The sequence below is a fragment of the Hylobates moloch genome, unplaced genomic scaffold, assembly GCF_009828535.3.
Source record: "Hylobates moloch isolate HMO894 unplaced genomic scaffold, HMol_V3 SCAFFOLD_8, whole genome shotgun sequence".
In the NCBI taxonomy this organism is placed as follows: Eukaryota; Metazoa; Chordata; class Mammalia; order Primates; family Hylobatidae; genus Hylobates; species Hylobates moloch.
In genome coordinates this window covers 41276618-41301725 of record NW_026652283.1, presented here as the reverse complement: position 1 = coordinate 41301725, position 25108 = coordinate 41276618, and the positions used below count along the sequence as shown (strand labels likewise).

General features: G+C 50.0%; 2 protein-coding genes across 34 annotated transcripts in view; both read right to left on the bottom strand.

The window, feature by feature from the left end:
* BMP8A (bone morphogenetic protein 8a) overlaps positions 1-8401 on the bottom strand; it is a 38123-nt gene extending 29722 nt beyond the window's left edge. Inside the window, exon 1 of the mRNA XM_032160364.2 lies at positions 7719-8401. Coding sequence (XP_032016255.1) covers positions 7719-8052 — 334 coding nt within the window. The 5' untranslated portion in view covers positions 8053-8401. The remainder of the gene's footprint in view (positions 1-7718) is intronic.
* Positions 8402-13046: 4645 nt separating this feature from the next.
* LOC116472985 (microtubule-actin cross-linking factor 1, isoforms 1/2/3/4/5) overlaps positions 13047-25108 on the bottom strand; it is a 404777-nt gene continuing 392715 nt past the window's right edge. For 26 of the 33 annotated variants that reach the window (XM_058441923.1, XM_058441919.1, XM_058441922.1 and 23 more), the window contains 4 exons: positions 20157-20368; positions 19139-19249; positions 15307-15436; positions 13047-14498 (listed from right to left, as the gene is read on the bottom strand). In XM_058441923.1, coding sequence (XP_058297906.1) covers positions 14242-14498; positions 15307-15436; positions 19139-19249; positions 20157-20368 — 710 coding nt within the window. In that variant the 3' untranslated portion in view covers positions 13047-14241. The remainder of the gene's footprint in view (positions 14499-15306; positions 15437-19138; positions 19250-20156; positions 20369-25108) is intronic. The other 7 variants (XM_058441938.1, XM_058441939.1, XM_058441915.1 and 4 more) reach the window with 1 other exon arrangement.

The window sequence follows — 25108 nt, the reverse complement described above, 5'->3', positions numbered from 1 at the left end:
TTCATCTCCAAGAAATCCTGTTTCTCAGCCTCCAAGAACTCAGCACAGTGATTCAAAGAAGCCCTGTGACTTGGGAAGAACTTTAAAACTTCAATTGTTGCCAACCAATATTGTGACAGTCCATGACCTTGGGAGGTGAGAAGTCACTTGGGCCACAGTGCGCCTGTAGAGCTTTCTGCAGCCAACAGGGACTGGTGACAGCCACTTCCACTGAGACACACCGGCTGGGGGGCTTGGCTCAGAATCCAGGACAGACAATGCCACCCACGCAGAGCTGCACATGGGAGGCAGAAAAGGTTACTTTCTGAACCACCTCACTGTGGCTCTGGGAAAATAAACAATCAGAGAGCCCTCAGCCTCCTCCTGCAGCCTCGGATAAAGCAATCTCCGGACCCTGCTCTTCCAGGAAAGGCCACTGTGGGCAGGAGGTGGCCTTCACCGGGCATGGCCACCAGCTAGGCCTCCAGATGCCAAACCCTGCAACCCTCAGCCCGACATCAACAAGGGCTCTGGCTATTTTTGTGCCCTGGGCAATTTAGTCTCACCCAGACAACCTAAATCTGTCTTATTTCTGACCAAAAAATGAGACTTCAAAAGACACCCTCATCTTCCAGCTCAGAACAGAATCCTGTGGCCTGTGACCCGTCCCACCTCCCCTCAGACCCTCCCCAGCCCCGAAGGGCCCACAGGAAGAGTGTCCCAGGGCCCTCCCTGCACTGGCCCTGCCATCTGTCCCTCGGGCCTCTGTGCCTTCTGCCTGCAGACGCCTCCGCCAGAGTCCCTCCTGGAAGCTGCTCTCCCCGGGTGGCCCCGTCCCTCTCAGTCCGGCTGAGAAGCCTCCCAGTCCTCAGACCCCAGGCAGGTCAGGCTTTCAGCCTCTCCCGGCCCCCATGCCAGGGCTTGCTGTCTCTGGTTCGGCTGTTCCTCTGGACAGCGAGCCCTTGGAGGGCCGGGACAGAGCCACGTGGGTGGACATGGGAGGCTCGCATGTCAGCTCATTGGCCGCCGTGCTCCAGGGCCCCAGAGCGGGGGTGCCCCGGCCCCTTCTTCCCAAGGGCCTCTTGTCCCCAGGACAGCGGCTCAGTGTCCGGCACTCAGAGCCCTTTGGGCTGCGTATCACTGCCAGTCTGGGTGTGGCTACCATGTCCCCGTGTGACTCCATCAGAAGCCACCGACATTCCCATTGCTGTGGATCTGCCTCCTCTCCCGGCCTGGCCCCTGAGGGTGGACAGTGGCTCCCCCAGAGCCCGGGGCACATGGGCCGGGCCTGCCTGGCTGGTTCCACAGGCAGCAACAGCAGGGGGCAGGGGCACTTCAGACCCAAAAGAAGGCTTGGGCCCCACAGCCTCTGCAGGCCAAGGGAGGGCGGGACTCATGACCTGTGGGTCCTGAAGGGGCTCCTCCCACCCAGAAATCTCAGCACTGCCTCGAGGCGGGCCCAGAGCTCCATGCTGAGGTATTTCCAGCCCGGTCTCATCACTGGCTTGCTTCAAGGGCTGTTTCCATAAATGGTGCTGCTCTCATAATTACCGGCCCAGGCCTCAGACAGTTCTGGACCCCAAATTAAAAGGGAACACCCACACACGCCACCACATCAAGCCTGCCAAGGCCAAGAATAGATCCCAGGAGATGTGAGCAAGAAAGACGCAATTCCTCCAGTGAAATCCCGGGAAAGAACTGAACTGTGGGAATTTTCCAGAAACAAGTGGTCACAGTGACACATCCTCTCTTGCCTATGGGAAAGAGGTTCCGGGAGGAGGGGGGCTGGGTGCACCTCCCCACCCTGTGCCTCAGCCCAGAGGAGCCCCCATCAGCAGGCAGGGGGTGGGCACATTCTTTGGTCAGAGCTGGAAAGGCCTTCAGGCAACCCTGCAGAGATGGGGAAACTGAGGCCAAGGAGGGGCAGAGGGTTTCCAGGGTTAGATTAGAGGCCCGTGTCAGATTAGAGGCCTGTGATGTGGATGTTCACACTTGGGGCCAGTGTGAAATGAGTGGCCCTGGAGTTCAATGGGACATATTGGGATGGGGGTCACCCGTCAACAAGGCCCTCCTATCAACAGACGCCCGAGAATGCCAGTGAAGCCACCTTCCTGCAGGCAGGGCTCTGTGGGGACGTGGGGTCCCAGGGGAGGGCCCAGGGAGCTATAGCACCCATTGTCGGCCCCCACACAGACAGGGAGGGCTGGCCCCACTCTGTTCCACCCGACCAGACCCAGGATCCTCCTGGCTCCCCCTGCCTCCTGCTGGGCTCCTCTTTCCCTCAACTTCCTGCCACGGGGTGGGGGGCAGGGGCAGGGAAGAGTCAGAATTGGTCCTGTTCTCAGGTTGTTCAGGGGTTGCTGGGGAGTAGGAGAAAGAGGCGCTAGGTGAGCCCCTGGGTCACACAGGCAGAAAGCGACTGGAATCCTAAGAGAAGTGCACGCAATGCAGGTGGGGCTTCTGCCTGGAAAGAGCCTGTCCCTGTGGGATTGTGGGGTAGGGGCAGAGAGATTTATGGAAACCCTGACCCACCTTCATTTAAAAGTGGGTGGAGTTTTCACAAGCAAAAATGGAGGTAAGTGTATTCTATGAAGGAGCTACCCAACGAGCAATGGCACAGAAGTGGGGCACAATCGATCAGCCCCCATTTGTAAAGTTCCTACTGTGTGTCGGCCTCCAGCTGGCCACACTGCATGCAACCTCGGGAGGCTGGCTCACTGAACTAGTCTCAAAGGTGTGGAAACTGAGTTTCAGGACTTTAAGCAAGCTGCTCAACATCACACAGCTCCCAAATGGCACACGCAAGATTAAAACCCCTGCTTTAATACATCCACAGAGGGATGTGGATAAAAGTGCTCGGAACAACGCGAATGTCCGTAACAATGGATGGACTGTGGTATGTATATTCATGCAATGGAATACAACTCAGTTACGAAAAAAAGAACTACAGATACAACAACATGGAGGAAAATGGAAAAAGAAGTATGCTGGGCCAAAGACTAGACTCAAGAGTATGCACTGTAAGATTCCATTTATGTGAAGTTCAAAGAACAGGCCATGGCAATGACAATCAGAAAGTAGTTGCTGGAGGGATTGTCTGGTAGGAATGGGGCTCCCTAGGGGCACCCAAGTTACATGCTTCTGCAGAATCTGAATTTTGTAGAATGAGCATGTATTATTTTTATAAATCCCCCCCCAAATAAAAATACTTTGACAACAGGCTTCTCAGCTTACAATACACATTCACATTTCGTTCAATTCGACAGCACTTACTGCATCTAATGATAGGCGGGGACCTGGCCTGGGGTGGAGGCAGCTGCTGTGTCTGACATGGAGGCAGGGAGACAACCTGCTGTGTGGCCTTGGGGAAACCACCTAACTGCTCTGAGCCTCAGTCTCCTCTCTTTTAAACACAGATGTGACAGCAATTGTGAGATACCAATGAAGGAAGAGATGCGGAGGTTCTGGGCACGTGGGCATCGCTGGGTATCATCTCACACAAGCCCGCAACAGCCCCATAAGATGAGTATCTCCATTTTACAGAGGAGGAAACTGAGGCTTGGGGAGGGTGACTGGAAAGCCCAGATCACACTGAGATCAGGTGTCAGTGTCAGGATGCAAATTCCGTGTGTGTGGGTCTCAGGTTAGAAACCCCCAATCTAGCCCTGTCTGTCCTGCCATTGTTCAGCCCCTCCTGTTTCCAGATGGGGCGTTGCTGTCTAGCACACCCGACAGTTACCTTTAGGGCTCATGTATGTATTATGTGTCTCTCACACTAGAAAGTCATCTCCCTGAGGGCAGGGACTTTACTTTTCTCATTGTTGTATCCCCAGCAACTAAAACTGTGCCTGGTCCGTGGTAGGTGCTACAGAACTATTTGCTGAATGAATGAACGAGAAAATGAAAGAGGTTCCTAGTAAAGAACCAAAGGAAGTGGCCCTGGGGCCCACGGAGATGGTGCCACCCTTCCAGGTCACACGGCTGGCAAGGGCAGAGCAGGACCCGGGCCAGGTCCTGAATTCCCACTCAGTCCTGCTTCTCCCAAATCCAGACGGCTCTGTTCATCAACACCCCCATCCATGGCCACCGGAGACCACAGGAGCAAATCTGTCTGGTTCAGGAAGGGATCAGGACAAAAACGAAGCTGCCTGCATTCTGATCCTGGCTGGACTTCTGCCTGCTAGTCCTGCTTATGCCTCAGTTTCTCAATGTGGAACATGGGCACCGGCCTCTCTGCTGACGTGGGTGGAGAAGGATTCAGAAGGAGTGTGCAGAGGTGGTCCTTCCTGCCATCCTTCCTCCCTCAGGAGGGGCCGGGCCGGCCTGAGGCACTGGGGCCAAGGCATGGCGGTGTTGTGGGAAGGCGCCTCTGCCACAGAGCCACAGGGTCAGGGCTGGGAGGCACCTTGCTTTTCTGATGCCATCACCGTAGAATGGATGAGAAAGCAGAGGCCCAGGGAAGGGAAGGGCCGTGGCTCAGGACATGCAGGAGTTAATGGTGGGCCCAGGCAGCACAAGAACCTGGGTTCTGCCTCCCAGCTCAGGGCTCTCCCCTCCCTGAGCACAGAGAGATCAGGGACAGAATCCAGCCGCTCCATCACTGTCCTGCCCAAGAGAGCCCAGGTCTACAGGCTGATATGGATGACGGGCCAGGCAGGGCCCCGGCTCTGACCCCAGCCCTGGCCTCCCAGTGCAGGCTCTGAACATCACGACACAGGCTTGGCTTCCTAAAGCACCTGCTCTGCACAGAGGCCTGAGCCATGGTGGGAGGCCTGTGAGAGCCCCGCCCCCTGGGTCCCACAGGCTGCCATCAAGAGTTGGGCCCTAGGGGCACCAGGCCTGGCTATTCAGGAGTCAGATGAAGCTGATAGGAGAGGTGGAGCTGGCGGGAGCAGGTGTGGGAGCCTGGGTGTGGGCGGTGACACCACAGCGACCCTGCTATTAGATCCCTTGGTGGCCTCTGCCTGCATGCCTATAATCTCAGCTACTAGGGAGGCTGAGGCAGGAGAAGGGCCACCAACCTCCAGGGGCCTCCAAACATGGAGAGCATCCTGGTATGTGTCTATCCACTCCCCATCCACCCCGCCCCACCCAGCCTCAGTAATTACCAGTTAAAGCTACTCTAAGAGAGTTCTACTAGTGCAGTTAGCACAGCAGAATAAAGAAGGCCTTTCTGACAGCTGGCTGCACCCACCCACAGCCTGGGCTTCCACTAACAACGATCTGCTTGTTAATCCCACAGCGCTGGACGCCCCGAGTCTTCATGAAGTGCTCAGAGCTGGTGCGGGAAGAAGCTGGGATTTGGAATCCACAGCCGTGGATGCCACCTTGGATGTGCTGTGTGGCCCTGGGCTGGCCATTTAATCTCTCTGAGTGCATGAAACGGGGCTGGCAAAACAGTCTCACATGAATTAAATGAGGAATTGTAAGGCTGTGAAAGTTCACATGTGGCCAGGCATGGTGGTTCATGCCTGTAATCCCAGCACTTTGGGAGGCTGAGGTGGGAGGATCGCTTGAGTTCAGGAGTTCAAGACCAGCCTGGGCAATATAGTGAGACTCTCCATCTCTACAAGAAATATTTAAAAATTCTCTGGGTGTGGTGGTGTGCAACTGTAGCCCTAGCTACTGGGGAGGCTGAGGGAGGAAGATTGCTGGAGGCCGGGAATTAGAGGTTGCAGTGAGCTATAATCGCACCACTACACTCCAGCCTGAGGAATGCAGTGAAATCCTGCCTCTTAAAAAAAAAACAAAAAAAAAGAAAGAAAAGAAAAGAAAAAGTTCACACGCTACTTTTCATTTTAAAAATGAGTACAAACACCTTTGATTGGCTTTTAGAATTCATTTCTGGGTTTCATGTGTATAAGACATGTGGAGATGTTCCTGTCACCTCCACACTAAGGCTGGGCCACAGCTGGGAGGCCAACAGTGCCCAGGTCTAGGTTCACCATCTGAGGGGAGCAGCACAGGCTTTCTACTCCTGCCCCTCTACCAATCACACAACAACCCTGAGGACAGATCACCAGGCGCCTCATTTTACAAGGAGCGACCAAGGCTGAGAGGGTGAGGAACTTCCCTAAGGTCACACAAAGGGGTAGGCCCTGCCCAATTCACAGCAACAGCGCTACCAGGCTGTGCATGCCTTGACCCAGGAGATGCCAGGGGAGGTAGGATGTGGGCTGGGTGGTGGTGACTCATTCTGATGGGCGGCTCCCCCGGGGACATTCTTGGACAACTCTTCTTGGTCCTGAGCCCAGTGTCAGCCTGTCCTGATGACAGAGCCCCAGCCCCAGCTTCACAGATGGTCTCCTCTGTCCCACATCCCCACCCTGTCCTCTAACTACAAAAGCAGCATCCAGATCCCACCCGCCAGAGTCCTGTGCCTGACACTGGGCATTCAGCGATGGTGAACGGCTGCCTCCTGCTGCTCACCCCCACCACCAGCTCTGGGTTGCGGGAGGCAGAGGCTTGGCCATGCCCTCTTCTGCCCTAGTGTAGGAAGCAAATGGCTGATGGCCCCACAAAACCTGCTGCGGCTCAGTCCCCTGTGTTCCTCAGCCCAGACTCCTCAGAAAGCTCTCTGCACCCTGAAAGCCGGACCTGACAACAGAAATGTCATCTCATGGAGCCCTGGATGGACAGTCAGGCTTCCTGGGCCTGTCCTGGCTCAGCGGCGTAGAGGCTGCGCTGTCCTAGGCATGGTGCTGCCTCTCTGAGCCTCACTGTCCTCATCTGGGAGATGGGGATGAAGACCGTGGCTGCTATCAGGGTTGTCGGGAGGATGAAGAATTAACGATGCTGTCTGTGGAGGGAGGCTAGCGGCTGGGGCAGGTACCCACTCCCTGCTCTCAGCTCCACAGCTCCCCCACTTCGGGCTGAGCTATGGTCCTTGGCTCCCAGACCCCGGCCCGGCACTAGCCACAGACAGGAGGCAAAGCAGATGGGGGACCTGACCAACAGTAACTACACGACCATAGACCAAAGAGTTTAGTACTGGAAAAAAAAAAAATCTGAGATCTTAAGGAATAAATAGCTCCAGGGTTTGATACAAGATGTTTGCAGACAGGAAAAGCCGGGCTTTGCCTGGGAGAACACAGTGGGTCCACCTGCCCACTGGGCCATTCCACAGGACCGGACACTCACCCTATACCAGGCCACATGCCAGGTGCAGGGCCCAGGGTGACAAGGCCACAGTCCTTGCCCTACGGAGCTGAGTCTGCTCCTTCCCCAGCCGCTCCCCTGACAGCCGCACCCCACCCAGGCTCCGCACAGGGAAGAGCCTGCTGTGGACTCAGGGCACGCGACTCAGCTCTGGTCACTCTGATGATGACCACAGGTTTCCACGCTGAACTTTGTCCCTCTCCTCAGTACTGCCCTTATCACAGTGACAGCATCCTGGCCTCTGTTTACTCACCTGTCTCCCCAGGACCAGGATGTCTTCCCCGGGCAGCCCAGGTGGGCAAAGACATCACTTGATTCTTACTCCTGGGTGTGTTTGGGGCAGGGTGAAGGCAGCGCCTGGGAGTCCACAGTCTCCCACACCCTGCTCCTGACCACCCCGCAGCCCAGGGGGCCCCATGACCCTTAGACCTTCCCTAACCACGGCGGTCCCACTCCCCTGTGGTTCGCGTCCACCGTCTGTGATTTCCCGTTCGGCCAGGGCCCGGCACCGCCCGCGGATGCGCGCCCCTCCCCTGCAGCCAGTTTACTCTGAGGGTCTCCGCGCTGGCGGCCGCACTCACCCATGTTGACGAAGCTCATGACCAGGTCGGCGCGGCCCAGGCGCCGCTCCGCGAGCGCGCCGTCCTCGTCGTCGTCGCCGGCCATGGCGTGGTACAGGTCCAGCATGAAGAGCGGCGCGGACGCGGGCAGCCGGGAGGCGGCGGGTGGCGCGCGGGGCCGAGGCCGCCCGGGTAGCCCGAGCACCGCCAGGATCTCGCGCTGCACGTCCCGGCGCTCGCGCGCGCCCAGACGTCGCTGGGGACAGCCGGGCTGGGGTCGCGGGCCGGGGCCGCCTCCGCCCAGCGCGCACAACGCCAGGCCCAGGAGCCAGAGCGGGCCCGGGAGCGCGGCCATGGCGGGCCGGGGGCGCTCAGCGGGCGCGCATCAGCTCCGGGGCCGCCCCTGGGCCCGGGGACGCCCCGACGGCGAACAGGGAGCTGAGTTCGGCGAGCAGGGGGCGGGGCGGGGCGGGCGGCGTCTGCGGCCTCAGCGCTGGCCCTGGGGCGCCCTCCGCGCGGCACCTGCCCAGGCTCCGGGACAAGCGGACGCTGACGCGGACGCGGACGCCAACGCTTCAAGGCTGCTCTGACGCCTGGGACTGTCAGTCAATCCGTCTGTCGCCGCCGTTCCCACCAGTCCGGCTGTGGCTGAGGTCTGCGCAGAGCAGGGGCGACAGGCGAGCTCCCAGCGACCCGGGCGGCGCGATTCCCGCGAGTCCCTGCTCCCGCTCAGCCGTCGGTGCCGCCCGCCCACCCCCAGGACTGACCAATGGGGGCGCGGGGGCGGAGCCTGGGCGCGAGGCCACGAGGCCGCGCCCGCGAGGGGCGCGGGGCGGCGGCAGGTGTTGCGGGTGAGGCGACCCCGAGGTGCGACCTCGGCGTGGCTGGCGGGTGGTCCGGGCGAGGAGCCTGTAGCCTGGGCGTCAGCGTGGTCAGGGCCGTCGTGGCTCCCGCCGCGGGCCTCGGCGCAGAGATCCTAAGGCCGCGGCGCCGTCCCGGTCCCGCCAGTGGTGCCACCCGGCCGCCCCGCCGTGGTGTGCCGGGGTCGCCACTGGGCCCGACACGCGGCCGTAGCCCCGTCTGGAGAGCCAGGCGGTACCAGCCAAGCCCCGCGGGTGGGGCACGTTCCTCTGCCCGCAGCAGCCGGCCCGGGTTCTGGCCACCGCGGCCCTTCACCGCCTCCTGGCGCCTTCCCCGTGGCCCCTGCATGCGCTTCTGCGGGCGCCTCCTTCCCGGCACCTGCTCGGCTGCTTCTCCCTGCGTCCCCCACCTGGCTCCCGCGTGAGCCCGGGCAGCGCCCCAGTCGGGCCGCACCCGCCAGCCCTCGCTGTGCGCCCTGCGTCCCCGGTACTGATCCAGCTTGGCGGAGGAGGCTCCGCCTCCTGCCTCCAGCCGGGCCAGAAGCTCTGGGGCCCTTCCCGAGAACTCGGGAGCCACCTGTGCACATCTTCTCAGTCCCCACGGCCCCGGTGCAGGCTTGGCAAGAGAAGGATCCCAGCGGAAACGTCTCGACTGACTCAATCCCTTTCTGCACACCCTGCTCTTCCCTGGGCGCGCTCTCACCTTACATAATTATTCCTGTGTGGTTCAGGCGCTGCGGAAGGAGAAGGCACCTAGACTGCGCTGGGAAGGCTCCTGGAGTTGACCTGGAGCGCCAGGAAAGGTCAGTGGAGGAAAGTGCTCCAGACGGAGGGAATAGCTTGTGCCAAGGCCCTGAGACCCCAGCTGGGGAGCCTAATAATGGTAACAGTCAGCACTTGCCACGCGCAAGGCATGTTCTGAGTGCGTGTCGTGTTATTTCTGTGATGCTCGCACATCGTTAGGGGGTACCTACCACTGGAACCTCCTCTCTTAATAAATGAGGAAACTGAGGCACACGGCGGTTAAGGGAATTACGCCAGGTCACACAGCAGTGGAGCTGGGCTGGGGCAGGGGGGCAGTGGAACCTGGAGAGCCCAGGGGGCAAATGGCGGAGGCTGGAGGGGCTGGCAAGGGAGGGACCGCAAAGGGCCTCACAGGAGCTAGACGAGGGCCCTGGGCACCAGAGATTATGGTGCCCCGCCATGTGGATTGAAGATTAAACCTCGAAGCAACTGTATAATGCCCTCAAAATCACATTTTGAAGTCATCACTTCAATAAAATTTTCTACATCAATTTCTTAATCCAAATAGTCGTTTGCTGGTGCCTTAAACACGTGCCTAGTTTGTCTTTTACCCAACAGGTATATTTCCACACTGCTCGTAAATTTTCTGCGCGGTCCCCAGAGCGCCCCACATGAGGCACCTGCACCAGCTCCGGGCGGAGCAGATGAGGACTGGTAGCCGGGGCTACTCTGTGGACTGGGACTGTCCCACAAGGATACTGAGCTAAGGATAATGCAGAATAACCGTTGCAAGTACCCAAGACCAGAGCATGGAAGCAGAGCGGAATATGGATCAGAGGGAGACAGGAGTCAGGGCCCTGCAGTTGGAGGCAGGTACAGTAATCAGATGTGGGGGTGGGTACAATGACAATGAGTCTCTAATGGTGATGGGGTGGACGGGCAGAGGAGAAAGCTGTTTAGGAGGCTGAATCCACAAGGCTTTGTCCCCATGTCATCTTGGTCAGTCTTGGAATCTCCTGCCCATGCCCCTTCACTGTCCTCTCTGCACGCCCCTTTTGAATCCACTGCACATCACTTGAGGCCCTAGATCCAGCCTGTACAATTCTCAGGTTTGTTTTGTGCAATTCTGGGCTCCCAGCTAGACTGCAAGCTGCCCAGTGCTGGGCTGATTCTTATAACAGAAATCATTTCTCAATTTAGGATGTGGAGATAGAGCTGTGTTCTCTCAACAACGGGCTTCACATTCCCATAAACCTCAACAGCAGATTTTAGTCATTCCAAGGGCCTCTGCCCACGATTTAGTTCAGCAACAACCATCGTGAGCTGCTTTATGCTGTGCCCTGAACCAGAGATGGAGCAGACAAGCCCCCTGCCCCTTAGCAGCCCCACAGCAACAGGGGTGACAGCTGGAGAACACGGCAATTTCCCAAGGCAAAATGAAAGCTATGCTCCCACAGAGGAGCCAGCAAAGTGGCTGGAAGGGCAGAGGAGCGGGGAAGTGGGAGCAGACCACGTGTGAGTGGAATCCCAGAACATTAGGAATGGAAGGGAACTGAGGTGGGGTAGGTTTCTTGTAGAAAGTAGTGTCAAAACAAGGGCTTTTCCTAGCCACCTCGCAACTCTGTGATCTTAACCTCTCTCAGGCTCAGTGTCTCATCAAGAAAAGGGGGCTAATGATCATAGAACTGTTAAGGGTATTCAGTGAGAATGTATACAGAGCACTTAGCACAATCACTGGCTTACAGTAAGCAGTCAATAAACATGAGCTAGTTATTGCATCATTCAAGGCCCCAGCAGACACCAAGTTTTCCTTCCTCATTTAGCATTTCTATCACAGGACTGTGATACCATATATATATATATATATATATATATATCCTATCATCTCTGTTTGTTGGGTTTGAGACGGAGTTTTTTTCTTGCAGGCTGGAATGCAATGGTGCAATCTTGGCTCACTGCAACCTCCGCCTCCCAGGTTTAAGCAACTCTCCTGCCTCAGCCTCCCGAGAAGCTGGGATTACAGGTGCCCACCACCACACCTGTCTAATTTTTGTATTTTTAGTAGAGACGGGGTTTCACCACGTTGACCAAGCTGGTCTTGAACTCCTGACCTCAGGTGATGCACCCGCCTCAGCCTCCCATAGTGCTGGGATTACAGGCATGAGCCACCGCACCCGGCCTAGGACTGTGATTATACTTTAACCCTTTTCCTATCATCTTGTTATTTCCTACATGGTCTTGCGTGCAGGCATTTGTTGAATGGAAATGCACTTTTTTTTTTTAGCCAGGCATGATAGCGTGCACCTGTAACTCCAGCTACTCGGGAGGCCAAGGCAGGAGAATCGTTTGAGCCTGGGAGGTGGAGGTTGCGGTCAGCCCAGATTGCGCCACTGCACTCCAGTGGGCGAGAGTGAGTCCCTATCTCAAAAAAAAAAAAAAGAAAAAAGAAAAAAAAAAGAAATGCACTTTTCGTTGGTGCCGCTGCCAGCTGAACTTTGCCACAAAACCCCAAAAACCTAAATTACTTGGTAAGATTCTGGACCATAATCCACAATCTGGGAAGATGGAGGTCAAGCTGGTCTCGCATGCTTCTGCTGCCAAGAGGCCTAGAAGGGGAAGCAAATTAGGGTGAAAACACTATCCTATACAAAGTCCTGGCAGCTTGAAGTTCCCCAGTTCCATGGAGAACAGAGTAAGCACTTCCTTCAGAATCCATTAGGCTCCAAATTCCTTTTAATCTGGATATTTGGCCTTAACAGCTTTGGCAAACATGGATCGATCTCACCAAATGCCTATGTCCTAAGGAATGTGGCCTAATGACCAAGAACGCAGGTGGCATGAGTTTCAGCCCCTTTACCTCCGAAGCCTCTAGCCCTTTTCTTCTTGTTACTAAGTTAACATTTGGCTGCTCTATTATAAAGCCAACTGACTAGAGGCTGGAGGAAATAGAAGTGCCAGACTTGAATAGGGAGTCGAGGACTGGATTCAAGGTTCACTTCTGTCATTTATTTTGTGAGCTCAGGGAAATCACTTTCTCTTCTACTTTCCCATCCCAGTTTCTCCATCTGTAAAACAAAGGAGCTAGATATGATGACCGATTTTGCTTCCACCTCTGAAATTCTACCATTTAACCAGAAATTTCAGCATACTGTGACAGTGTGAAAAACTGGTCCCATTCTGAGAACCCAGGATCTCCATGATTTCTAGTATCTTTTTACATAATACTATTTGTTTAATCATGTAAGTAGGACAGATACCCTACATGTTCATGTTAATAGCCTGTCTTTTTTTTGAGACAGGGTCTTGCTGTGTCACCCAGGCTGGGGTGCAGTGGTGCAATCGTGGCTCACTGTAGCCTCGACTTCCCAGGCTCAAGTGATCCGCGCACCTTAACCTCCCTAGTAGTTGCGGCTACAAGCATGTGCCACCATGCCTGTTTCTTTAGTTTTAGTAGATAGAAGGTCTTACTATATTTCCCAGGCTGGTCTCCAACTCCTGAACTCAAGTGATCCTCCTGCCTTGGCCTCCCATAGTGCTGGGATTATGGGCGTGAGCCACCATGCCCAGCCATGTTAAACAAAATTAACAAGGATGAAATAAAACAAAATCTATTAATCTCTATAATTTATCCATCAATATATTTTGATTTGCATAATGCATTTAAGTACCTACAACATGATTATACCCCAGGGTAACATTTATAGATAAGGTAATGGTTGAAAAGAAAATCAGGAAATACAAAATATTTGTTACTGCAAGCAATTTTAATACAAAAGTGTGTCTTGTTTCTAAACAGTTCATTGGTAGAGCTTCAGTTTCTGCCTCAATTAAAACCAATTGAGATAATCACACAGCAACATGGTCGGAGCTGAAGAACAGCAGCTAAAAAACAGGAGCCCCAGACAGCCCCTTTTCATGGTCACTTGGTCAGTTGACTTTATTACGCACAAAAAAAGATGAAAGCAAACGGGACTGGTTAACAAGTGTGCTGGTGAACTCCATTAAAGGACGAGCACGTGTTTGTCTTACGTCAACATTTTCAGAACAGGCTCGTGGAATTCATTCCTCAGTTTGTGGGAAGTTGATCGACCATTTAAATAAATAGCAAAAAAAGTGGATAAAACAAATCTGAAATTCACAATGTCACCAACGAGCCTATCCCTTGCCAAGGGTCTGGGTCCTGGTGAACACAAGAGTTACTGGTGTCTAGGCTGGATAGGGAGCAACAAATCAGTTTAAAACCCCAAATGTTCTGACGTTTTCTGAACACTTACATTTACCCCTGAATTCTAGCAGCTATTTGTCCTTTAAACACCCAGTACGGAAACAATATCCAAAGACAGTATTGCGATGAACTCCTTTTGCTGTATATGTGCAAATGTTCCTTAGATGAGGTTCCCTCTCTTTAGCTAAAAATCACAAAACATTAAACAATGGAAAAAGCCCTCCCCTCAGTTCTTGCTAATTGAGGTGTCTGTGATTTACAAAAAAAAAGAGTTCCTTAAACACTGCAGGATTCTTATTTTTTTAATATAATTTATCTTGCTGAGATAGCAAGTCAAGTTTATAAAGAAGATGCATTTAGGAATAATCCTAAAAGATAAAGCAGGTTTACAACCCTGCACCGCGCAGAAACCCTATTAATAGGCTTTTTTTTTTTTTTTAATACACATTTGTATCTTGACCTTTTCACTTGTTTTTCTCAAATATTTCATTTCTGGGCCCCATCCATTACAGGGTTACCAGGAGGCAAATTTTATCTACATAAATATTCACATGAAAATAGTAACTTACAAAAAGAAAAAAAATAAGGCAGCTTCATAACACAATTATTCTTTTACACTTTTAACAATATAACTTCTCCCATTCAGAATAAATATACACCCAATGTATGGAGCAGGATTCAAAGTGGATAGTGGCTTGGGGGTGCTTAGACAGTGTTATCGCTTGGGACCTGGAGTCCTGGGGGAGGCAGTGGTGGTCTTCTTAGACATGGTTGGGATTTTGGAAGGTTTGTTTAACCCTCTCCTGGAGTTGCCTTGGCCCCCTGCAGCGCTGCTTTCTGAAGTGTCGGAACAAGCAGACTGCGTCTCTAAGAGGTCAAAGTCAGAGGCGTCACTTCCTCGCCGGCTGCTGGCTCGACTCCCGGCTCGACTCCCAGCCCGACTCCCAGGGCGACTGGCTGACTTTTTAGGGTCTGGAATTCAAGAATAAAACAGTGGACTTAATAGAGATGGCTTGGGGTGGAAGAACAAGTGAGCAGAAGCTAGGGTTCTGAACCTGTGTGATCTTAAGCAAATCTCACAGCCTTTCTGCACCCCAGTTTCCTCATCTATACAGAAGTTGCTGAAGCCTTTTCTGGCTTTGTGATTCTACTTGAGAAGCTGCCTCCTGGGGATTAGAAAGCCACTTCTATCAGCAGCACTGTCACCTTCCATGGCCCCAACGTGGAGGCAAGCAAGGTTGCTCAACCACCTCAGTACAGGTGGGTGAGCCTGCCAGCTGGGCTAATCCATGGGCAGGATGGATAGAGGCAAAATGAGGGGAAGCAGCCAGCCAGGAAATGAAGGCAGATTCCTAGGTTCCCATGAGGAACAGTAGCAGGAGAACAGATGTGATCTTCCCCTGCCTTTCTTGGTTCAACAGCAGCCATAATAAGTATGACGTGTTGGAAAAATTACTAGCAAGCTGCTCATCCCAACACTGGACTGGTGTCTGAGGAAGACCCACATTTCCTTTAACATTCTCTCAAATGTGATCATTTCTGATGAGAACGCATGGCCCAGCTTTGGCTGTGGAAGCATCTCGTCTCAGAAGGAAAGCTTAAAGCTAGTTGTAATGACAGAAAAAGTAAAGGTCACTTGAGCATCTGCAGGTCTGTCTTTGTGGGCATCCCACTAAGTGCCACTCTCATTACTGGCTCCTTGGGAGCAGTGAAACATTCCACATAGGCTGTTGTTTCCAAATTATCAGCCTGGCTTGTAGGTCATGGGGCAGGTACTTACCTGCCCGATTAGTTTTGGCACCTGTGGAGGCTGGGGAAGAACTATTGCTAGTATCACCAGCAAGGGATGTCCGACTAGAATGAAAAGTTGGTGTTGGTCGTTTCAACTTGCTACCTGATGATGGGATAACCTTAAAAAAATAATAATAAAAAGGTCACATTTTACTTGGTAAAATCTTTGCCAGAAATTCAACTTTAAAAGGTCTCCTTACACCTCCTTATATTTGCTCAGTTGAAAAGCAAATTAAAAGTCCAGGAAAACAAAGATTTCTCTTAAAGTATCTTAGGTCATATATTTTGAAAATTCCCAAAATACAAGTTTTATGTTCCAATTAAAAATTTCAAAATGTCCTCAAATACCTTTTGTTTTACTAATTTCCCCTAGAAATGGAAAAAAAAAATCCTCAGTAAGAATACAATAGTTACAACAAACAATTATGGTGAATGAGTACAGGAAAAAGAAATTCAAATAATACTACGTATCAAGATTTTGGGGTTAAAAATTTGAAATGAGTTTTAGCCCAGCTATTTGATATGGAGATTCAAGTATTACTCCAATCTTTTTTTATTTTTATTTTTTTGAGACGGAGTCTCGCTCTGTCACCCAGGCTGGAGTGCAGTGGTGCAATCTCGGATCACTGCAAGCTCCGCCTCCTGGGTTCACACCATTCTCCTGCCTCAGCCTCTGAAGTAGCTGGGACTACAGGCACCCGCCACCACGTCCAGTTAATTTTTTTGTATTTTTTAGTGGAGACGGGGTTTCACTGTGTTAGCCAGGATGGTCTCAATCTCCTGACCTTGTGATCCGCCCGCCTCGGCCTCCCAAAGTGCTGGGATTACAGGCGTGAGCCACCGCACCTGGCCCCAATCTCTTAACAATAAGTAGGTGCAGTAACTTTAGTAAGATCTTTTAGTCAGTATCCTTACTGGTAAAATGCAGATAAAATTACTTAACTCGTGGATCAAATAAACTATGAGAAGCACACGACTGTGGGACTGAGACATCAGGAACAAGTCTGTGCAGGAAGAACCAGGAGACCTGGGTTTGAGTCTGGGTTCCAGGACTGATTGAAATTAACACCTGTGTCTTTGCTTCTCTCTTGGGAAATCAGGGATTAAATCCTGCCTCTTTGACTTCATTTCTACCACACTCCTCATCAGTCCATTCCAGCCACACTAGCTTCCTTGCTGTTCCACCAATGGCCCAGTGAGGGTCCACCAGTCTTGTCCCCTTGCTGTTCATTTTGCCTGGACTGTTGTTGCACAATCACCACCCCCCAAGCCTACCCCAGATACACGTGTGGCTCACCCCCTCATTCCCTGCAGGGGCTCTATGGAAAGGATGACCTTAGTAGAGAGGTCTTGTCTCACTACTCAGAACACTGCTTGTACACTTCTATTCTCTCCCCTGCTTCCTGTGTTCTGCACAGTACTCATCACTGCCTTACATATGATATTACTTGTTTGTTGCCTGTCTCTCCTGCATTAAAGTATCAACTCCATAAAAGCAGGGACTTTGTTTTGTTCACTCTCACATCCTCAGCATGTAAAATTGTCTGGCACAGAAGAGGAACTCAATAAAAACTTGAATGATTAAATGATGTATAGAAGCATTTCCCAAACTGGAAAAGAGCTATATATTATTATCACTGCTACCAATAGGTGCTATGTTTCCTATTTGAGTGATTTTTTTTTTGGTTTTTTAGGTAGTAGGCTTAACTGGAGGAAAAAGAATATTTTAAATGTGTGGGTTTTTTTTTTTTTTTTGAGACAGAGTCTTGCTCCATCACCCAGACTGGAGTGCAGTGGCATACTTCATGGCTCATTGCAGCCTCGACCTCCCAGGCTCAAGCAATCCTCCCACCTCAGCCTCCCTAGTGGCTGGTTTATTTTTGTATTTTTTGTAGAGACAAGGTTTCTCCATGTTGCCCAGGCTGGTCTTGAACTCCTGGGCTCAAGTGATCCGCCCACCTCGGCCTCACAAAGTGTTGGGATTACAGGGGTGAGCCACCATGTCCAGCCTTAAATCTGTGTGAGTTTTTTTTGTTTTTTGTTTTTTGTTTTTTTTTTTTAAGGCAGTCTCGCTCTGTTGCCCAGGCTGGAGTGCAGTAGCACAATCTTGGCTCACTGCAACCTCTGCCTCCCAGGTTCAAGTGATCTCCTGCCTCAGTCTCCCGTGTAGCTGGGACAACAGGTGCCTGCCACCACACCCAGCTAATTTTTGTATTTTTAGTAGAGATGGGGTTTTGCCATGTTGACCAGGCTGATCCTTAAATGTTTTAAACATCCATTATTTGACCTTGTCTCTACTTCGCTTTTTAAAAAACGAAAAAAAAGAAACAAGAAAAAAAAAAAAAACCCAAACTATTACTTATGCCACATGCTACAGCATACCAATTTTTTTTTAAATCAATTATGTAAATTGTTTTCCAGGACCTTTAAGATGTTTATGCAAACAAGAGAAAAGCAATCCATCTCATTGTGTTTGCTGTACTTCTTAAATTTATAAAGAAAAAGCATAAGCGATAGAAAGTGGTTAACACTCAAGCACAAACTTTCCTGGCCACATAGGAGGAAGAACACCAGTTTCAGAAGCTAAGGTTCCTGCACACTGCTGCTGGAAGACCACAGCTAGACCCCGCACTAGAATTCTAAGTCAGGAGATGGCCTGGCTACAGAACACCAATAAGTTAAGGAAAGATGAAGCCTCAAAATGAAATGAAACAGAAAATAAAACCTTAAGACAGAACAAAAGCCCTGATTTATCAGAACTGTATGAGAATTTGTACATCATTAAACATCTAAAATTTAAAATAGAACTGAGATTTTTATGAAACTGGAGCCATTAAGGAAAGAAGAAAAGCAAGATAAGCAGGGTGAGTCTAGGAGTTTAGTGGCAGTAGGTCCCCAGATCATATTCTAAACCAGATATATTTCTGAACTGGAGTTTTAGCTTGGAGTGAAATGAACCTCAAAACAGCAGCTCATTCATAGCCATTGACTTCTTGTGCATCCCTTGTTTCCCTGGCTACGGCTTTCCAAGACTGAAGGCAACACTGTCTCGAGGCACAAGAATCCAATGTTTCTTGGTAGGAGCTAGAATGCAAACTGCACTGCTATCAGGCAAGCCACTAGTCCATGTTTTATTTCTAAAACACTGCTCTTCCAAAAGCGTTCAGGCACTTTAATGGCTGCACTTGAACATGCTTAATTGCTGGCATGTGTATTCAAATCAAGGCTACAGAAACTCAAGTGCCTAGGCCAAGAAATTGAGAAGCTAGAATGTGAGCCTCAGGGCAGTGTTCACTGGTGCTGTGCTTGGCTGAAGGAGACAGCACCCACGCCTTGGACTAGTGTGGTGTGGCAATACCAACCACCCTGGACATGTGTCTCAGGGCGGGTGGCACCAACCACTCTTCTGTTCTAAGCGAAGATAGAACATTGTAGAACATGCGCCATAGTTGAATTTCAAGTGTTCATAACTCGTCTGAGTATCTGACATTTGGAGATTCCAAGAGGCCTGATTATAAATGACATCAATAAACAAATCTCCAGCAATGACCATCATTTACCATTCTGAACAAATATCATTCTCAAGATTGTTATAAAGTTATTAAATTATTAATCTAGTTTCAGGCATCTCTTATTTCTCTCCAATTTTGGTGAATCCGAGTTAGAAACCCCTGAAAACACTGGACTAGATGAATCAGCTGTGACAGCAAGCACCACAGAGATGAAAGTGCAGGGATTCGTGTCAGGAAGAAGAGCTGGTCAAGTCCAGTAGCGAGGGCCTCGTCTTGACTGCGTCGTCAGTCAGCAAAGCCATACTCTACCTCAGGGGTGGGCAGCTGGAGGTCAGGAGAATGGCTGTCCCTGATAGGGGTGCCAGCTTTACTGTTTACCAACCAGGGTTTGTCATAACAGCGAGAGAAATGAAGTGAAGTCTGTGAAACGGAAATCCAAAGGGAAGGACGGGAACAATTGAAAAAGGAACAAAAAGGGTGCACATTGGGAACAGAAAAAAATAAATAGAAGATACTAAATTTTAAAGAAACAGAAAACAAAATAAAATGCATGTCGGTCCATCAGGATGAGAAGGACCAGGGAGGCACTAACATCATTCATACATAACCCATCATAACATCAAACTTAGCTGTTAGCTCCACTGCACAGCCAGTGCCTGGATTTTCTTTCCTTTTTCCTTAAAAATTTTTTTTTTTAATTTTTATTTTTTAGAGACAGTCTCACTCTGTTACCCAGGCTGGAGTGCAGTGGTGCAATTCATAGCTCACTGCAGCCTTGTATTCCTGGGCTCAAGCAATCCTCTTCGCTCAGCCTCCTGAGTAGCTGGGACTATAGGTGCTCACCACCATGCTAGGCTAAATTTAAAAATTAGAGATGATAAATTTAGAAATTTGTAGAGATGGTCTTGCTATGTTGCCCACGCTGGTCTTCAACTTCTGGTCTCAAGGGATCCTCCCACCACAGCTTCCCAAAGGCTAGGATTACAGGCATGAGCCACTGTGTCCAGCCTGGATTTTCAAAAGTAGTAACACTGGACGGGCTCAAACTTAAACTGAGAACATGAGGAAATAAACATTTCTGACATAACCAAGCTGAGTGCATATTTTAATAAATGTCCTTTGGAGTCATCTTAAAGGCCATATATCTGTGTACTGCTAGGAACAGGGCAGCCTTGGTCTGTGTGTTTTCATGTTTTATTTCTAAAATAAAACATGTTTTCATTTTTATTTCTTCTCCTCACTAGAGTCTTTCAGAGGCTACCGTGAACAATGAACATCTGTGAGGGTGGGAGTGGGGACAAAGGGCATAATGGAGATCAGTACATACCTTGGTTCCACTGGCTGGGGTGGCTGGAGAAGATGGCATGGATGTACAGCTGTGGTTACTCTGACTAGCACTGGAGCTGGAACGAGTAGGGGAAGCTGCCCGGGAAGATGGTTTGGACCTTCGACCCCGTGAGCGGAAGGGGGTCATTCCCTGGGATGCTCCCTCTGGTAGGATGAATTTCTCTCTAAGTTCAATGTTAGTTCTGCCTCGTGCTAAAAAGGAAATAAACACACACACAACGTCAGTTCTTCTAAAAAATATATCTTTGACGGTTATACAGCAGCTTGACCCCATAACAGTTATATGTTATATGGGTTTAGTACCATCTGTGGGTTCTTCAAAAATAGAGATAAATTCATGATACATCAGCCTTGTCAAGGTTCCTACCCACAGCAGATATGTTAACTGTATAATAAGTCTCTGTGTATAAAGGACCAGTCCACTCTGCTGTTAGCATTTTGCTTTGCCACTGTCCCTGGGGTAAGCACACTGTGACTGCTCGACATAAAGCAGATCCAACAGTTCGTAAACCTCTGAAGTTAAATCAAAACCCCTCTTTTCTCTCTCTTAGTACATGTGTACTTTTTGCTTAATTTTTGCAGGATATGTGGTAATGAAAGAGTAGAGAAAAACATTACTGAATTCGACATTGTCTAGACTCTTCTATTTGAATTCAGTCAGTAACAATCCTAAAGAAAGGAGTCCAGGAACTCAGGAGAGTAAAAAGATCAGGAGAGAATCATTAAGAAGCAAGCATGTCGGTGGGGAGAGAGAGAGAGATCAAGACCATGCACAAAACTTGCCAGTGAGAAACTGTTAAGTGAAAAACTGAAAGCAGTATAAGGCCAAAGGAGTAACTGCAAATAGGAGGAACATCAAGATGCAAAGAATATGGAGACGGCATGGGAAGCCAATTAGCGCTGTCTTATGGCTTTCTGGGGCTGCACAACCAGAACTCAAAATGTGGATTCCACTGGAAGATCTCACGCACAGCCAACAAAAATGTTAAATGTGAAAGATGCTACTAATTTAAAAGACATAATCCCTCTGGAATATGTTCTTAGATTATTTCTCACTGTAAGATGTAATCCTGTAGAAACCCTCTACCTCCTCATCCACCCTAAACTGTGCACTCTTTACGAAGTACTAGACACAGCTAAACAAATGGGACTGCTAGAGAAAAGGGAATCATTATGAACAAAATATTTGTCACTCTTTTCTATAACAGATGTTTAACTGGTCAGAAACCGTAAATCTAGAAGGTGGTAGGAAATTTTGTCCACTTTCTCTTCTGTCCTACCCCATATGTCCCTCAAGGAATTTGAGGAATTTTGGTAGAATCAGGTTTTAAATCAGGTTGCATAAGTGTCCAAGCAGCATGGTTCCAAATTCCTAAATCAAATCCAAATTCTTCTCAATATATTATATGTTGACAGAACGTATCAAAGTATCTGGTTAAAAGCACTCACTTGGATACCAAAACCTCTGAGTTATAGTCCAAGCTCTGCTGCCAACTGTGATTTTTTTCCTGCTCTGGCCTCAGTTTCCTCAGGCTCACCAGAGGCAATCAGGTCAACCGGTCTCTAAGGGCCCTGTTGTCTGGATGATCTATGACTTAATGGTCCCTGAAATGCTAAGCTGTTTCCTTCCATGATCCAGTGTTTCCTTCCTCCTCAAGCCTCAACAATACATGACCCTTGGCCGGGCGAAGTGGCTCATGTCTGTAATCCCAGCACTTTGGGAGGCCAAGGCAGGTAGATCACTTGAGGCCAGGAGTTCAAGACCAGCTTGGCCAACATGGCAAAACCCCGTCTCTACTAAAAATACAAAAATTAGCTGGGCATGGTGGTGCATGCCTGTAGTCCCAGCTACTCAGGAGGCTGAGGCAGGAGAATCACTTGAACCCAGGAGGCGGAGGCTGCAGTGAGCCGAGATCGCGCCACTGCACTCCAGCCTGGGTGACAGAGTAAGACCCCATCTCAAAAAAAAAAAAAAAAAAAAAATTCACTTCTGAGCAAACTCTGTCAGAAAAAAAAAAAAAAAAAAAAGATATAAGAGGAAAACTTTGAAATTGTATTGCAGTTGAAGGAAGTGACATTTTAAATGTTTTAGGAAGGGCATTCTCTAATACCATAATGGTGATATGTTGTTCCCTATGCACTGCACAGTTCACAGAATGTGCAATAATGCAGCTGACTGTAATTAGCATCCCTATGTTACAGAGAAACTGAAGTACTCACAGAGGCTGAGGTCAAGCAAAGTGGCAGTAGAGGTGGACCTAGAACCCACGTCTTCCACTTGAGTTGTCCTCTTTGTCCCCCGACCCCCAAGCCATTCCCAGCCTAGCTCTCTGCATCACCACCTACACTCGCTGTCTCCACTCCTCCCCTCAGACCACTCACGCTTCCATCCCCACCACTCATGGAAATTGCTCTGGCAAAGGTCACTGACAACCTCTATCTCAGGAGGGCAATGAAAATTGCTTAATGGCTGGGTGTGGTGGCTCATGCCTGTAATCGCAGCACTTTGGGAAGCTGAGGAAGGCAGACTGCTCGAGCCCAGGTTGGAGACCAGCCTGGACAACATGGCAAAACTCCATCTCTGCAAAAAATTAAAAAATTAGCTAGGCATGGTGGCATGTGCCCGTGGATCCAGCTACTCTGGAGGCTGAGGTGGGAGGATTGCTTGAGTCTAGGAAGTCAAGGCTGCAGTGAGCTGTGATCACACCACTGCATTCTAACCTGGGTGAGAGAGTAAGACGCTGTCTCAAAAACCAAAACAACAACAAAAGTCGCTTAATCTCACAACCCAAGGGACATCACTATTATAATGTTGGTGTGTCTTATTCCTTTGCACATCTGTGTGTGTGTATATATATACACTAAGTGTACATATGTGTGTGTATATATACCTAAGAGGGAGAACGGGACTGTGGACAGACCCAGCGGACATCCATGTTTTAGAAATGGGCAGGGAGGAGTGGTCAGCAAGGGAGCAGGCGTCCTTGAAGCCAGGGGAGGACAGTGTTTCAAAAACACTGACCTGACCCCAGGTGATCCACCCGCCTCAGCCTCCCAAAGTGCTAGGAGTATAGGCGTGAGCCACTGTGCCCAGCTTGTATATATTTAATTAAAAAAATCAGAAACTTTCCTCCATGCCCTACATGTCTCATGCAAAACTTTAACTAGCTGCTAAGTATTATTTCATCATATGGATGTGAATTTATTTAACCAGTCCAATATTGCATTTTTTGTTTAAATATTTTAAACATTGTAGCCAATGCTGTGACAATTTGTAAAACATTTTGCATGTATCCACCATATTTCCTTAGGATAAATTTCTTTTTTTTTTTGAGACAGAGTCTTGTTCTATTGCCCAGGCTGGAGTGCAGTGGCCCAATCTTGGCTCACTGTAACCTCCGCCTCCTGGGTTCAAGCGATTCTCCTGCCTCAGCCTCCCAGGTAGCTGGGACTACAGGCACGTGCCACCATGCTTGGCTAATTTTTCATATTTTTAGTAGAGACAGGGTTTCACCATGTTAGCCAGGATGGTCTCCATCTCCTGACCTCGTGATCTGCCCACCTCGGCCTCCCAAAGTGCTGGGATTACAGGCATGAGCCACCGCTCCCAGCCCTACATGTAGATTTTCTGGGGAGAAAGGATGCATACCTAAGGTAAAAACATCAACTGATGAATGTCAACCATGTGTCAAGGTTGATAGATGCCAGCTGATTCCAAAATGTTTTACTAACATACACTCTCCAAAATAATATGAGTATATTAAATTTACTTCATTCTGGCCAATTATTGTGCTATGAGCAGGAGTGCATACAGGAAAAAAGTCTGACAATTTGTTAGGTAAAAACATCTCTCTGCTGTTGTAACTTGCGTGTGGAGGGTTGCTATACACTGCTCTCTTGTTTTTGAAACCCTGTCCCCCCCCTGGCTTCAAGGACGTCTGCTCCCTTGCTGACTACTCCTCCCTGCCCACTTCTAAAACATGGATGTCTGCTGGGTCTGTCCACAGTCCCGTCCTCCCTCTTAGACTTGACCTGGTGATGAGTCAAGCCTCAGGATGACCACTGAGGCTTCAGTGCCACCATTATAGTCACATCCAACTCCAAATATATTAGCAGGGCAGGCCTTCCTGCTGGATGCCAGAAGTTATATCCAACAACTCATTAGACATGACCAGAGCCGGGAACCAAAACCCTGGCACCAACGTAGGTCCCTCCCTCCCAAGGGCAATTCAGTCTGTTGATTCTACCTTCAAATGCCTCTTGAATCCCTGAGCCTGTGCACGCCCCCTTGTACTCAGGTGTTTCAGGGAGCACCTCCTCCCCACTGGGTAACTGTAGCAGCTTTCCCACTGGTCTCGTTTCTCATCTCACCACCCACCCAGCCCTCACTCATTTTCTCATTCTGCAGAATGCATTTTTTTTTTTTTTTTTTTTGAGACAGGGTCTCACTTTGTCGCCCAGGCTGGAGTGCAGTGACGCAAACATGGCTCACTGTAGCCTTGACCTCCCAGGCTCAAGTGATCCCCCAACTTCAGCCTCCTAAGTAGCTGGGACTACAGGCATGTACCACCTTGCCTGGCTAATTTTTGTATTTTGCAGAATGAATTTCTAAATGAAAATCTGTTATCAACAGCTCCGAATCCTTCCATGGTGTTTCACTGCTTATAGCAGAATTCCTCAAGTGAGGTTTTCTAGGGTTTTCCTATAAAAGGGGTTTGGTCCTCTGTATTTCCCTGCTTGGGAGAGCTTTAACTTGGCATCTCCCAAATTCATTTCACCATGACTTTTCGTTTTCTTGAGGACCACATCTTGGGGATTAGGAAGGCACAATGTGGTAAGTACCCAGGACCCAGTGGTCTGGCATCCATCATCTGGCCCCTGCTGCTGACCCCTGTCCAGAGTCTTATCTGGTTGCTAACCTTGTACATTTGG